This window comes from Haliotis cracherodii, unplaced genomic scaffold (genome assembly GCF_022045235.1).
Source record: "Haliotis cracherodii isolate W230 unplaced genomic scaffold, xgHalCrac1.p SCAF_16, whole genome shotgun sequence".
NCBI lineage: Eukaryota > Metazoa > Mollusca > Gastropoda > Lepetellida > Haliotidae > Haliotis > Haliotis cracherodii.
The window spans coordinates 16,587,702-16,604,415 of NW_027266271.1; the positions used below are offsets into that span (position 1 = coordinate 16,587,702).

The following is a 16,714-nucleotide window of genomic DNA, read 5'->3' on the forward strand; positions in this document are numbered from 1 at the left end:
ACATTTGATTAGGGTAACCGTTACAAATTTGACGTAACAGTGACCAAAGTAATGTCCCATCCAATTCAGGTGAACAATTGACTTGCCTTTGCATGTGTTTGTGACGGATACCACCGATGGGGCGGGATATGCTCACGTATGATCAATATTTGATAGCGATTCCTAAACTCACTCTTTCGCTGTAGTCTAAACCGTACAATGGACTCTGTTTTTAGTAAAGATAGATGTCTTATGGTTAATTTTGTAGTTATTATTATTATTATTATTATTATTATTATTATTATTATTATACACCACCATAGACACCACCAATACAACATAATCACACGCAACTAATTACTTGAACTGATTTTGAAGCTGATGGACATCATGGTAGGGCATGACATGTCATATAATTTGTATCGCTATGTTGCCTTTTACACTCAATGGAATGTATTTCAGCGGATAATCGAGACTGGTTATTCGCCGGCGTTGACGTTTTATATTTCCATATCTCAATGTCCCTATCACATCTTCAATAGTTCATTTCCTTGCCCACTTCTTTTACACAAAACACACTGTGATGTAAAAAGGCGAACTGGTCGAACTGCTATTACCACAAGCTATTAAAAAACACCGAAATATCGCCCGGAAATTAGTATCTGTGCCAATGCGTATCCTTGTAGGATTGCACAGGCTTTAATTATTCCCTTATCACGACACACGTACGCTAACAGAGGGTTTATTCACTTCTATACGTGTGTCAGTGTTGAAACACGGCGAGAACTGGCTTCCCTGACATAACAACCATTATCCAAATGCCTAAGCTTGAACAGCCCAGGAAACCCTTCACCACCGTAGTGTTTAACAGCCGATTTGACAATTTCAGTCTATCGACCCACAGCGTGTAGCAGAAATCGCTAGCAATAAGAGTTTGAAGAATGCCAAGAACAAACTTTTGGAGGTCTTTAAATGCCGTGCATCGCATTACAGGGCTTCTGTGACTCGGTAACAAGGGGAATGGATTGTTAAGGGAACAAAACTGTCTTGGTTTGAGTGGAGGACTTATCGATTCTCGCTGTTCTTGCAGGAGCAATTGATGCGGCAATTTGTTCTTGCCCCATTCTGTATGACGTTGTCCCGGGTTATTTCGGGGGAACAAGTGTGAATTATTAACTAAACCAAATCCGAACACAAATGTTGGAACAAGCAAGTGGCCTCATTAGTCGATATAGAAACGCTTTGCTTAATCCTACATGTACTTGTATTTTAATTACTTGTGATCGATTGAATGAAATTGTTGACACGACAAACACCGGGTTTCAGCTTCGTGTGTAATGTCGAGATTCGTTGATAGAAACAGTCTGCAAGGTGTACTTGATGAGATTTTCTTTCATTCCTATTGTATATTTATTGCACTGGTGAATAATTTAAAAAGTCAACGCGAGAGAATAACCAGTCTCGATTGTCTGTGAGTGAGTGAGTGAGTGAGTGAGTGAGTGGGGTTTAACGCCGCTTTTAACAGCGGCGTGTCAGCTTAATGTGACTGGAAAGCCCGAAGTGATGCAGGTCTCGAACGTTTACCACTTCGGTGAAACCCACGAGCACGGGTATGGTGCTGACAAACATAGAAACATAATCGGGGTGAATCGTGACTGTACCATATGCTCTCGTGTTTGTTCAGGTGAACACTTGAATTGCCTGTACATGTTTATGGGACGGGTGCTCACCTTTCCCGAACAACTGGTATGATTACTATTTGATAATGATTCATAAACACATGGTTATGATATAATCGGAATCGTATTAAGGAAGCTGCTCTTACTGCATATTTGTTATCATTATGGAAAGTGTTTTGTCGCTTTTATCATAATATATCAACATTCACACTTTTGTCTTGAACTCCATACATAAATGTATGCCATTGGACACAACAGAGTATGCATGTTGGAATGATTGAAACATCAAACTGAAACTTCGAAAGCTTTATGATATGTCTTTCGTCATGAGAAATACAATCCATTTTCAGACCTTCCATGGTCCCAATTCTAATACCCCCAAATGCATTACTGCGTCCTCGGGACAAATATACAGACCAATGTAAATCACTACAAACAATGTATAAACTCTGCAAGATACATTGTGAAAGTCCCAGCTATAATTGTATCAGTTTCTAACTCCCATTGATAGTCCAGACAATTTGCCGTTCAATGCTTTTTATGATATAGATATCATAGCTTCATTTGACCTGGCATTTAGGCTCAACTGGCGGAGTACACTGACATTAAAAGTTACCCATAAGTTTGGAATGATCGTGTGTAATAACCTTCCGATATTTGGACATGTTCATGTTGGCGGTTCTCAATGCTGATTGGTCAATTGTCACAGGGCTTCCTTGTTGAGCAAAATACGATCAGACGTTCATGACGTCACATTTTGATCAATTTATCACATAACGTCATCTGAACAATCGACTGCCTTCAGTGAAGTTTCTCTGGAGGGTTGACATTTTATACGTTTTCTCTCTCATAAAATGTCAATGGGTAAAATATAGAATAACCTACTCGAAACTCGGAAATACGGATTATTTGTCCCTCATGAAGGAATGATGTAAGACCCTAGCCATGGGCTCGGGATTAACATTAGTCATTCACGCAATTCCTCTTAGCTTGTTGGTTAGTCCCCAAATGTCCCGAGGATTTTTATTTGACCAGGTTCCATTGTACATGTTTTAGACCTTTCGCATCTTGCGTTTATTCAGATCTGTCTGAAGAAGTCGTTAACAAGCTCTACGATCTATCCGAACTATACTTTTAACAAGAATAATGTCGTGAGGTAGAAATGACGGGTTTCACATTGCTGATCACCAAAAGGATATTCCGGGGTAGACTAGATTCCCAGCAACCTATGTTTGTCGTAAGAGGCGACTAAATGGACCGGATGGAAAGGCTCGGGAACTTGGCTTATTGCATTTCATCGTACCCCGACGGCGTGGATCGATGCTCATAATATCGATCACTGTTTTGTCTATCATAGTCTCGATTATCTACAGACCGCCGTCATATCGCTGGAATATTGCTGTGAGGGGCGTAAAACAACAAACAAACAAACAAACAAACACGCATCATTAAATGAGAGTTTACAGATACAGAGTGGTGTTTGAATTATTTCAATCAAACCAGCTATGCCTGCAAATGACCCAAACCAAGGTGAATGTTCGATCAAGTTTAGTCCTCTTATCTCATATTTGCCAGTTCCTGATGTGACAAGGTGCTAAGTGAATTTGTTGTGTTTATTAACGCGTGTACAAATGTCCAATGTTCATGGTTATGACCCGATCTTCACATCTGAAACAGAATATGGATCACAGTACACTATTACGTATATATCGCTATATATTCGACGGCAGATGATATCTGATGCAAACTTGTACTTTATTCACACACACGCAAATAATTACTTATTTATAATGTCAAGCATATGCTTTAGTCTCAGATGATCAAAGATGAATTTTGTTTGTGATAGACATTATGACTAATGTCCATGTTTTTCTTGCTATCACATGCCCAAGCAAATAGATGAACCCAAGCAATAACAAGATGACCCTCAGTTCCCAGATCACCTTCCCACCAAAAGAATGAGTGAGTGAGTATGGTGTCTCGCCGATTTAGCAATATTCCAGCAATATCACGGCGGTGGACACTAGAAATGGACTTCACACATTGTACCCATGTCGGGATTCGAACCCGGGTTTTCGGCGTGACCAGCCCCACCAAAAGAACTTGAATATCATCCCATATCATCTTTGGCAATATTTTTGAAAACATTAGGTAAGTGTGAATACACAATGCCAATTAGAAAGTGGTCAAATATAACAAAGGTTCTATTTGGGAAAACACTTTCTTAGTAAAGTACAAATTCTAGTACTTTTTGGTGGTTGAGTCCCGAGCGGGATTCGAACCCACACTCTCAGAGTGAGGCACCCATAAGGTAAGTGGGCTGACCATATTATCCCAGCTTCGGCCCGATAACGATCCTTGCTGTCTCAGCACCAATCCCTACTTGTAGCTCTAACTACTGTGGTAAACAGCCAATACCTGATTTAATTTGGGCGCTCAAAACATACACGCTACACCCTAGTATATATGTTCTTACCGTTGATGTCGTAGGTGTTGCCCTGTTGACAAGCGGCCCTGATGTCATGGCTGAGATGATGGTACTCACGATTTGCAACCACAAGAAAGTGTTTCGCCGATTTCAGTTCATTAATCAGTACGTGCTGTTGAGAATAACAGTATATTTCAGTGCCAAAATACTTGACCTCTTCCAACCAAAACAACATGTAATATTTTCGGATAAGATACAGTTGAACCTCGTTTTTTCGAACCCTGTTATCTCGAACATACCGATATCTCGAACTTACTTTCTGTTCCCGACCCCTTACTATATAATTTTCATGTTTCGTTATCTCGAATGTCCGGATATCTCGAATTTACAACATGGTCCCGCTAGGTTCGAAATAACAGGTTCCACTGAAATTTGAACATGTTTTGTGTCAGTAGTTGGTACTAGAACTGGATGTAAATGAGATATGTTAACGCTCGTACCATCGAGTTGATGTACAGAAATGGGAATTTATCTCTGGACATTGCAGGATATGAAATGACATGATTGCAAAGTAATTGTGTTGGTCAAATTGTGTTGTGTGAGGAAGTAACGTTGGCCGTTTGGAAACATACACGTAATTAACAAACGTCTGTAAATACATATGACTTGTTTCAGGCTATGGTGACTTTTTTATTAGAAGTTTCATCATTCATGATTGTTTAGCGACCATAACTGGGATTCGAACCACGGCCCTACTGATCCAAGGTCGCCGGCTTTGTCGACATAACCAAAGAGGTAAAACCCCGTCAACAAGCTGAAAAGGTACGGATGGTATCTGTGGAATGACTCCACGCCTTGCTACACTTGGGTCATCTCGATATCTTGATACAGTGAACCCCCTTTAATCTGGACTGTGACGTTAAACAACAAAGAAACTGTTCCCAGGACAAAGATCGTCCGAATAAACATGTTCCTGGAATAAAGCATTATACCTACAAAGTTCATTTCCTCTAAATATGGATGGTCCGAGCAGGATCATCCGGAAGGTTTCAGAATTATCAGGATCCGTAATAATGGGGTTTCACTGTACATCACAAGTATTATTAGGTCGTTCTGTGTATAAGAGAATGCAAGGGACTGGCATATCCCGTCTGGGTCGTGAAGATAGAACGCCAATACCAGAGAATAACCAGTCTCGATTATCTGCCGAAACATTCTACTGGGCTTAAAAGGGCACAACAGCGGAGAAGATCACATGGATGGATCACTGAAAACACCAGGTGTTCAACCTACATCCATGTCATCCACACCGCCAGGGTTGGCCGCACTGAGCACTTCCTCGTCCGTCAGATGGTACAGGTAACACCCGGACTTGGTGACGATGGCCACCACATCCTGCAACACATGACACAGGAACAGGAATATATAGCATACAGTTGACACATACAGAACACGACCGTGACAGGAATATATGGCATACAGTTGGCACATACAGCTACGACCGTGACAGGAATATATAGCATACAGGTTGCACATACAGCACACGACCGTGACGGGAATATATAGTATACAGTTGGCACATTCAATATATGATCGTGACAGGAATATATAGCATACAGTTGGCACATACAGCACACTACCGTTACAGGAATATATAGCATACAGTTTGCACATACAGCACACGACCTTGACGGGAATGTATAGCATACAGTTGACACAATCAACAAACGACCGTGACATGAATATATGGCAAACAGTTGACACATACAGAACACGACCGTGACAGGAATATATAGCATACAGTTTGCACATACAGCACACGACCGTGACAGGAATATATAGTATACAGTTGAAACATACAGCACACGACCGTGACAGGAATATATAGCATACAGTTGACACATACAACACGCGACCGTGACAGGAATATATAGCATACAGTTGACACATTCAGCACACGACCGTGACAGGAATATATGGCATACAGTTGGTACAAACAGCACACGACCGTGACAGGAATATATAGCATACAGTTGGCCATACAGCACACGACCGTGACAGGAATATATAGCATACAGTTGACACATTCAGCACACGACCGTGACAGGAATATATAGCATACAGTTGGCCATACAGCACACGACCGTGACAGGAATATATAGCATACAGTTGACACATTCAGCACACTACCGTAACAGGAAGATATAGCATACAGTTGACAAACACAGCACACGACCGTAACAGGAAGATATAGCATACATTTGACACATACAGGACACGGCCGTGACAGGAATATATAGCATACAGTTGACACATTCAGCACACGACCGTGACAGGAAGATATAGCATGCAGTTGACACATTCAGCACACGACCGTAACAGGAAGATATAGCATACAGTTGACAAACACAGCACACGACCGTAACAGGAAGATATAGCATGCATTTGACACATACAGGACACGGCCGTGACAGGAAGATATAGCATACAGTTGACACATACCGCTGACACATACAATTGAAACATACAGTTGAAATACATACAAATGATATATACCGTTGACACATACTGATGAGATACATACAGGTAATACATAGATTGGTTGGTTGGTTGAGGGTTTTTTGTTTTACGACACATTCAGCAATAATTCAGCTATACGAAGGCGGTCTGTAAATAATCGAGTCTGGAACAGACAATCCAGTGATTGATATCATGAGTATCGATCCACGCAATTGTGATCGATGGCCTGCATCAACCAAGTCAGCGAGCCTGACAACCCGATTCCGTTAGTCGCCTCTTACGACAAGCATAGTCTCCTTTTACGGCAAGCATGGGTTGCTGAGGATCTATTCTACCCCGGATCTTCACGGGTCCACAGATAAGGTATTGAGGGTGAGTGGGGGTCAGTTTAACGTTAAGCCGCTCAGAACAGTGTATCAGTTATATCGTGTTAGTTTCATGTGGGAGTAAAGCCCAAAACGATGTGGGTCGAAGCTGACAAACCGAGGATCATAACGGGGTGATCTGGGATTCGAACCCAGGACAAGCGGATTCTTGCACTGGTAAGTAACACAACACCTCCTTCATCAACACTGTGGTGTTATATGAAGACTCGGTACTTATATGAACTTCTTTGCTGTGTTTAACAAAGTTTCATGTGATATGTCTCACCAGTTGAAACCTGAACGGGTACGTGTATGTGGTTATATACAGGCTGATGTTTACACAGGATGGGAATAATGTACAAATAAAGATCCGATAGTAGTATAACAGAAGCATCCTTACACGTTTCCTTACGCTGTGATCCTTGTGCTAAACAGGTGAAACTCGGCTACACGATGATCACATTTGAAACTATAAAACACCATCTGATCCATTATGAAACGTTAGGATTGGCTACACGATGATCACATTTGAAACTATAGAACACCATCTGATCCATTATGAAACGTTAGGATTGACTGCACGATGATCACATTTGAAACTATAGAACACCATCTGATCCATTATGAAACATCAGGATTGACTACACGATGATCACATTTGAAACTATAGAACACTATCTGATCCATTATGAAACATCAGGATTGACTACACGATGATCAAATTTTGAAACTATAGAACACTATCTGATCCATTATGAAACATCCGAATTGACTGCACGATGATCACATTTGAAACTTTTGAACACCTTCATTGTTCTTATCCATTATGAAACCTACCGATTGTCTGCATGACGAGCACATCTAAATTCACAACTCCTAAGAATAATCAGTCTCTAACTTCAGCTGAAACAAATTCCATAGGGCGTAAGAGGCACAATTATGTGATTGGAATACTGAAAGTAGAACAATAGAATACCAACGTTTCTCTGGTCCAGACTGAAAACGGGGTTGCTTGTGTCCGGCACGTGCACTTGTCCACCGGGATCAGTCTGTCGAAGAGACAGCTCGGCACCAATCTGGAACATACTGACATATATTAGTCTGTCGGAGAGACAGCTATGCACCAATCTGGAACATATGGATATATATCAGCCTGTCGAAGAGACAGCTCGGCACCAATCTGGAACATATGGACATATATCAGTCTGTCGTAGAGACAGCTCGGCACCAATCTGGAACATATGGACATATATCAGCCTGTCGTAGAGACAGCTCGGCACCAATCTGGGACATACGGACATATATCAGCCTGTCGGAAAGACAGCTATGCGCCAATCTGGAACATATGGACATATATCAGCCTGTCGGAGAGACAGCTCGGCACCAATCTGGAACATACTGACATATATTAGTCTGGCGGAGAGACAGCTATGCACCAATCTGGAACATATGGATATATATCAGCCTGTCGGAGAGACAGCTTCGCACCAATCTGGAACATATGGACATATATCAGCCTGTCGGAGAGACAGCTCGGCACCAATCTGGAACATATGGACATATATCAGTCTGTAGCAGAGACAGCTCGGCACCAATCTGGAACATATGGACATATATCAGTCTGTCGTAGAGACAGCTCCGCACCAATCTGGAACATATTGACAAATATCAGTCTGTAGCAGAGACAGCTCCGCACCAATCTGGAACATATTGACATATATATCAGTCTGTCGGAGAGACAGCTCCGCACCAATCTGGATCATATAGACATATATCAGTCTGTCGTAGAGACAGCTATGCACCAATCTGGAACATATGGACATATATCAGTCTGGTTACTTTTGGTTCTTTTTGCTAAGCAATATTCAACATGCACGTGTTTAAGACATGGGGTTAATAACGGAGTTTGCCTATTTAATTCAGTAACGTTTTTTTCAAATTTAAGCATGATAGGAAGAATGAATGTGCCAAGTTGTTTAATGAACTAATTCTCAAAAATGGAACGATAGAGCAACACTTCAACATAAGACACGATTTTCACTTTCAACTTGATGACTATGAGACAAGAACACGTTTAAAATTGAAATGACAACTGTCAAAAAAGTAACAACAAACCAATGTCGTGGTTGTGTGTGTCTGCCATATGCGTTTTAAATGTCACCCTGAATATCCAGAATATATCCTACGTTAGGGTTCTGGTGTGTCTTGTGAATGTGGAAACCTCCAAAAGCGCTTGAAGTGCACTATTGGTGCAAATTGGCCGCATAGATGCGTACTACAACACTTGTTGAAGAACATCCAATAAGTGAAGGCAATCAATTTTTCAGTTTAATTTATGCCCATGGGCTTAAAAGCGTTCGATTGTGTCCCAAGGGCTAAATAACGACGCGGATTAAAAACGTACAGTCCCGGTACCAGCGGGAGAATCAAAGGGCTCCAAACCCGTTTTGCTTTAGCAAGTACCCCAACGCTCCTCAATCCTCATCTTCGATTGTCTTGTATATTCTATGTCCAATCCTTTGTCATAAATAAAGTGGACACATTGGTTACCATGGCATTGTCACAACCTCCATCCCTCCTATCTCTGACGTACCATATAATTTCTCACGCTCGTAGGATTAATTTGATTAGACTGTTTAACGCCGCGCCATTCGAATCAAGGTCAAAACGAGATTATGGTAGCGAATGGGGTTCTATGGTATATATCATAATAGAATGGGAATACAATACTCTGGTTAATAGAGGATCCGCAAGTCTGAGAGAAGGGATATAGACGTATTATATTAAGACAATGAGAATGAATAGTCTTTTTATTTCCTTTCAGTCGTTTTTCATTCCTGCACGTATTATCGTTTTTCAAGATCTGGAAGTCTGAATATGGTAAAGTCATCTACACCTCCCTTTATAGTCTATGGCGAATGAGGCAGTACCCCACACACACACACACACACACACACACACACACCCCACCCCCCACCCCCTTTATATCATAGTAACTAAGAGAATTATAGGTTTTGGGGATAGAATTATTATACAATCCCCTTAAAATAAAAATAAATGTTCTTTAATGTATCAATCCAGTAAAAGTAATGCTACGCACCCTAAGTTATATGATTTAGAATGTTTAATAAACTCGTGTGGTCTTACCCAAGTGTATGATATGCTATGAAATTACAACACCATGTGTCTCGTCTGTAGAAGGAATACAGACCGATCATTGTTTACAGTCCTGGGGAAGTTCAATAGCGTCGCGTTCAAAAGGCTTCTATTATAAATATCTGAAAGGAATGTCATTATTTGAAAACTATCTCTATCTACCTAAATCTGTTTATTATCCACTCTTAACATTTCGTACCAATAACCACAATTTACCAGTCGAGACTGGCCGCTGGAATAATGTACCCAGAGAACAACGTCCATCTCCACTCTGTAACTCTCAATAGCTAATGAATTCCATTATATATTACTTTTACTTATACCTAGCAGATTTTGTAAAGTGGTCAAATGTGTTTTTAATTTTAAAAAAGGCTACCAATATGTGTATTATTTGTATCTCCCACCTTGAATACTAAATCTCAATGCACACAACCATCTTGATGTACATATTATATTTATTAATTATTTATAATTTATTATTATGTACTGTATATATGCTCTTGTAACACCGTCGGTGGCCTGTAGTGAAATAAAGAATCTGCAATAAAGAATCTGAAGTGAAGGCAGTTTTGGATGATAAATGTCTTGTAGCCTATTGTAACGTTATTGGTTACATGACATCGCAATATAATGACGTGACAATGGTCTGCAGATCATTTCATTCTTGCGATGTCCCCTTAGAGATATTGCTTGATCTCACCCAAGTGCTTTCTCCCGAGGAAGCCAGTTTTGTAGGTTAAATCACAGAAAGCGATATTGGTGAGCAGATTGTCACAAACGTCTACATTGTGTGCACAGAAAAGTAGAGAAAGCAGACTTTCTTGTCGCTTTAACCCAATGACATTCCTTTTTAAGGCTATTTAGTTTTACTGATGCCCTGAAAGTGCTGTGTTTCATGTTGCCTACCTCTAAGTTCTACTTATCAGTAGATAAGGCAGTTTTGTATATAGTCATACAGTAGTATGTAGTTATGTAGTCACCCCTGCTTCATTTATCACGTGTCTACAATATGCGAAGCACAGTCTTTGTGTCCCCTATCATCACGCGTTGAATCAGAGACGGACGTTTTACCTTCATTTAAACAATAAAGTCAAAATTAAATTTGAGCACTGCTTTCTGCCAATTTATAGTAACATAATCACGTTTCATTTTCTGCTGATTTTGCAAAAGTATTTTTTATGCATCAGTTTTAATTTCTATACCGATTCATGTTAACGCATTCTTTTCAACTCTAAGAAAAAAGATGTTTAAACGAGCATATGAAAAGGCATATTTTCTCTTCAATTGTGTACAGATTAAATATAAACGTCAATGCCAGAAAATAACCAGTATCGATTATCCATTAGGCGTAAAAGGCAAAATTATATGAATGGATCAGTGATGACACTAGGTGTTCGCGAACAGGAACCTGAAGCTTGAATATCAAGCAACACTGTGTATACCATACATGTAGAGTGAGTTAGGGAGTGAGTGAGTGTGTGAGTGAGTGGGATCTTACGCCGCTTTTAGCAATATTCCAGCAATATCACCCTGGGGGACACAGATTGTACCCATGTGGGCATGAGACCCGGGCCCTCGGCGTGACAATTGAACGCTTTAACCACTGGGCTACCCCATCGCCCTATAGGGAGAGAACAGACTCAGTCTGGTTATTCCAATGATAGGCTGCCCAAGTTTAAATACACGTCTGTGTTCAATTGTCAAATACATTTATGAAAATTCGTACAAAAACGATAATACTGTCTGAATACACACACCAAGACAACATTTACTTACCGAGGCTATACAAAGGATAAAAAATGATATTACAGACTTCATGTTAGAGCAATTCTCAACTAAAAAGTGACAGCGTAATATCTTATCTTATGTAGACATCGACCCAGGACACCAGCTGCTACTTTCAAGTCTTTCTAGGAGTCAGCTGGTATGTGGTGTATGATGACATGGTCGTGGGAAGCCGAGCATATGTAAGTCTCTTTGTGAATGCCTATCTTGTCGGTAGGACTATATATGATCGTCATTGTTCTCTTTCGTCCTTATCTTTTTTTTCACATATTGCAGGCGCTTTGGTATGCCAAGGTGTGGATTTCAGAGCGTTATGAACATACAGTTACATTTGCTTATTAACCGATTATTCATAATAATCATAATCATAATCATAGGCCATATTTCCATAAAAGCGCTGTTATACCCCGATCACTGGATCAGTGTGCACTCAACTATCATTCTCAGCTCCCAGTGTATACAACCCAAGCCAACCGATAGGCGCAAGAAGGTTAACAACCACATTACCATCTCATCCTACCGGGTACCCATTCACTGCTGGGTGAACAGAGGCACATTTCGAACAAAGTCACTTGCCTAAGGAGACACCACATGTGTTACATGTGATTGAGTGTGGGGCAGGACCGAAGCCCTAGAAACTCTCAGGAGCCAAGCTGCCGAAACGAGGTCACCCATCTGATGACTCTCCGCGACCGACCTTGTGACCTGTACGCTGTGCATAGGACCAGAAACAAATATTCTTGTAAGACGTGGCTGTGTGTATGAGCAGGTGGATGAATGGAGGCTAATGGGGTTGAATAGTTTTTCAGTTAAATCACGGCGCGTCAGCTTGATGTGGGGGGACATTTTGATGTATCTTTGACGTTTACCACTTTGGTGTGTGTGTGTGTGTGTGTGTGTGTGTGTGTGTGTGTGTGTGTGTGTGTGTGTGTGTGTGTGTGTGTGTGTGTGTGTGTGTGTGTGTGTGTGTGTGTGTGTGTGTGTGTGTGTGTCTAATGCCGATTTTATAGAGCTAGTCCTCTGAGATACCACGCTGCAGTTTAACAAGAATACCCGACTCACACACAGTATACTGACTCCGAGCCGACCAGTCCCTGTTTTAGCCGAGCGCCAAGAAGGGTAACAACAAGTACCATCTTTTAAGGCCTTTTGGTATGACGCAGCTGCTGATCGAGCCATCGACATTCCGCTCCCCGGGCAGACTCAACCCAATCGACCACGGAGGCGGTAGTGTTGCACCGAACAACTGATGAACCGTTGTACCTCTATCATTGACCGCCTACTTCACACTCGTGTTGTTGATGTGAATACACTTTAGTAACAAGTACACCCGTGAAGATCCGGGGTAGAATAGGTCTTCAGCTACCCATGCTTGCCGTAAAAGGCAACTACGCTGGTCGTAAGAGGCGACTAACGGGATCGGGTGGTCAGGCTCGCTGATTTGGTTGATGCATGACATCGTATCCCAATTGCGTGGATCAAACACTGGATTGTCTGGTCCAGACTCGACTATTTACTCTTGCTCAAAAGTCAAAATCATTTTTGGTAGACATGTGAAGGGTATTTCCAAACTTGACGCATCAGATGATATCGGAGACAATTCCCTATTTTTGACTTTTAGCAGATGTTCCCGTCTCTGTGCAAATGAACGCTTGATTTTCCTTGGCGTGTGTTTGTGACAGGAGCTGTCTGTGGGGGTAGGACACGTTCACCTCTCACAAACACCTTGTATCATTACTTTTTATAGTGTTTCATACAGGCATGATTATGATAAAGGAATCTGAGTTTTCTTATGATTACAGGGTTTTGTCCCATGAATGTTTTTATCGATAAGATCGATGTCGTGCACCTTTACCTTTAACTTCATAGACACATCATCACACGTAGTTTACCATTCCTGACTAACTGTACAATTATTTATCCACAGTATAAATGTATCAGTTTGTTTATCATTTATCATTTTTGTATCCCGAACGTACATGTGTCAATTTTCTAACCGTGAAGTGGGAGAGTGGGTAAGTGTTATTTTAATCCGCTTTACGAGGGTACCAACAATTTTGGGAATAGAAACCAACTAAGGGGTGATCGCTATCCCACTGACCCCTAAGTCACATGTGTATGATAGAACATAACGACCACTTAAACATTCTTCTCGTATACCGTAACATGTTTTTTCGTGACAATCACCAGTTTACCTATTCCTTTCCTTTTTGAAAGTATTCATGGGAACATAGCCATTGTCTCCGAAGTACCATGAGACACATAGTGTCCGCGCGTCTTTCTCTACATGAGACGCATGGTGTCCGCGCGTCTTTCTCTACATGAGACGCATGGTGTCCGCGCGTCTTTCTCTACATGAGACGCATGGTGTCCGCGCGTCTTTCTCTACATGAGACACATAGTGTCCGCGCGTCTTTCTCTACATGAGACGCGTGGTGTCCGCACGTCTTTCTCTACATGAGACACATAGAGTCCGCGCCTCTTACTCTACACGAGACACATAGTTTCCGCGCGTCTTTCTCTACATATGACACATAGTGTCCGCGCGTCTTTCTCTACATTAGACATATAGTGTCCGCGCGTCTTTCTCTACATGAGACATATAGTGTCCGCGCGTCTTTCTCTACATCAGACACATAGTGTCCGCGCGTCTTTCTCTACATGAGACATATAGTGTCCGCGCGTCTTTCTCTACATCAGACACATAGAGTCCGCGCGTCTTTCTCTACATGAGACATATAGTGTCCGCGCGTCTTTCTCTACATGAGACACATAGAGTCCGCGCGTCTTTCTCTACATATGACACATAGTGTCCGCGCGTCTTTCTCTACATCAGACGCATGGTGTCCGCGCGGCTTTCTCTACATATGACACATAGTGTCCGCGCGTCTTTCTCTACATGAGACGCGTGGTGTCCGCGCGTCTTTCTCTACATATGACACTTAGAGTCCGCGCGTCTTTCTCTACATTAGACACGTAGTGTCCGCGCGTCTTTCTCTACATATGACACATAGAGTCCGCGCGTCTTTCTCTACATGAGACACATAGTGTCCGCACGTCTTTCTCTACATATGGCACATAGAGTCGGCGCGTCTTTCTCTACATATGACACATAGTGTCCGCGCGTCTTTCTCTACATGAGACACATAGTGTCCGCGCGTCTTTCTCTACATATGACACATAGAGTCCGCGCGTCTTTCTCTACATGAAACACATAGTGTCCGCGCGTCTTTCTCTACATATGACACATAGTGTCCGCTCGTCTTTCTCTTCATGAGACACTTAGTGTCCGCGCGTCTTACTCCACATGAGACACATAGTGTCTGCGCGTCTTTCTCTACATGAGACATATAGTGTCCGCGCGTCTTTCTCTGCATATGACACATAGTGTCCGCTCGTCTTTCTCTTCATGAGACACTTAGTGTCCGCGCGTCCTTCTCCACATGAGACACATAGTGTCTGCGCGTCCTTCTCTACATGAGACATATAGTGTCCGCGCGTCTTTCTCTACATGAGACACTTAGTGTCCGCGCGTCTTTCTCTAAATGAGACACATAGTGTCCGCGCATCTTTCTCTACATGAGACACATAGTGTCCGCGCATCTTTCTCTACATGAGACACTTAGTGTCCGCGCGTCTTTCTCTACATGAGACACATAGTGTCCGCGCATCTTTCTCTACATGAGACATATAGAGTCCGCGCGTCTTTCTCTACATGAGACACATAGTGTCCGCGCGTCTTTCTCTACATGAGACACATAGTGTCCGCGCGTCTTTCTCTACATATACCAGAACAATATGACTCGAACGTCAACGTGAGATGGTAAATCATTTTCTAAATGGACCGTTCTCATGATGTTGTCATTTCGAATGGTCATCGCTTATTCCATCCATTCAACTAATCCTCTTATGTGTCTACATGTTTGGTTTAACTTCCATTCGAACAAACAATTTTTCATTTACATTCTCTACGAAAAGGTGTCAAGGGAGTTTTCCAGCCTTTATATCCAAAAATATGGGTCTTCTAATTCCTTCTCAACGTACTTCAAGATTAACACTCGTTCCTTAAGCACAACAACTTGTACACTCTCAAGAGAAAATTCTTTAGTTAAATTATCCTCAAACTTTCTACACGAGTCGAGTATTGACGTACCAATACTACACTGATTCTGCAAACATTCCCTTAATGCAACAGCCCTTACATGTCAGTGTGTCCCTTTCAGAGTGAAACATCTTCAGAAATCGGACCCCTTCTGTGCTACATAGAGAAGGTAACTCTCCTCCCTCCTCCATTGTAGGGCCGATAACAGCCTGTAATTGATCATCACACTACCAGAATCAATAGCAAGGCTAACCCACCCAATCTTTGCCATCCAGGAAGAGACATGGACGGGAAATACAAGAGGCACAACTAAAGCCTTCAATCCTTTACAAAGCCCTCGGGGGATTCACGACCTCGTCTTTTTACTTGTGGATTGCTTCCTACATGGTGGTGTCCTGGGTTTTATATAATCTTTAACCTAGGGCTGATTACAGTCTCTAATTTCGAATCCCACGAAAACAATTACATTTGCCTTAATAAGACCACATTCGACCTTAGCGTCTTCCTCGGCTGATTGTATCCTAGGAGGTTTCATTTGATTTTAGCATGATTACAATTTCATTGACCTTTTCGCGTCTTTGATTTGCTCGACATTCTCTTTTAGGACACAATTAACTGATGGAACAGCACCGTTTGCATTCATGTCGAAAGTCATTTAAAGGAACATGGTTTTATTGAGTTCCATGTTTCAAAATACAAC

The 16,714-nt window shown here is 41.7% G+C and overlaps 1 protein-coding gene across 1 annotated transcript; it reads right to left on the reverse strand.

Moving 5' to 3' along the window:
• Window positions 1-3,257: 3,257 nt before the first annotated feature.
• Window positions 3,258-11,991, reverse strand: LOC139463425 (uncharacterized). The gene is made up of 5 exons (XM_071244685.1): window positions 11,904-11,991; window positions 7,952-8,047; window positions 5,380-5,481; window positions 4,135-4,258; window positions 3,258-3,326 (listed from the first exon to the last, which is right to left on the reverse strand). Exons 1-5 carry the CDS (start codon window positions 11,943-11,945, stop codon window positions 3,307-3,309), a joined length of 384 nt encoding a protein of 127 aa, XP_071100786.1. The 5' UTR covers window positions 11,946-11,991; the 3' UTR covers window positions 3,258-3,306.
• Window positions 11,992-16,714: the final 4,723 nt, after the last annotated feature.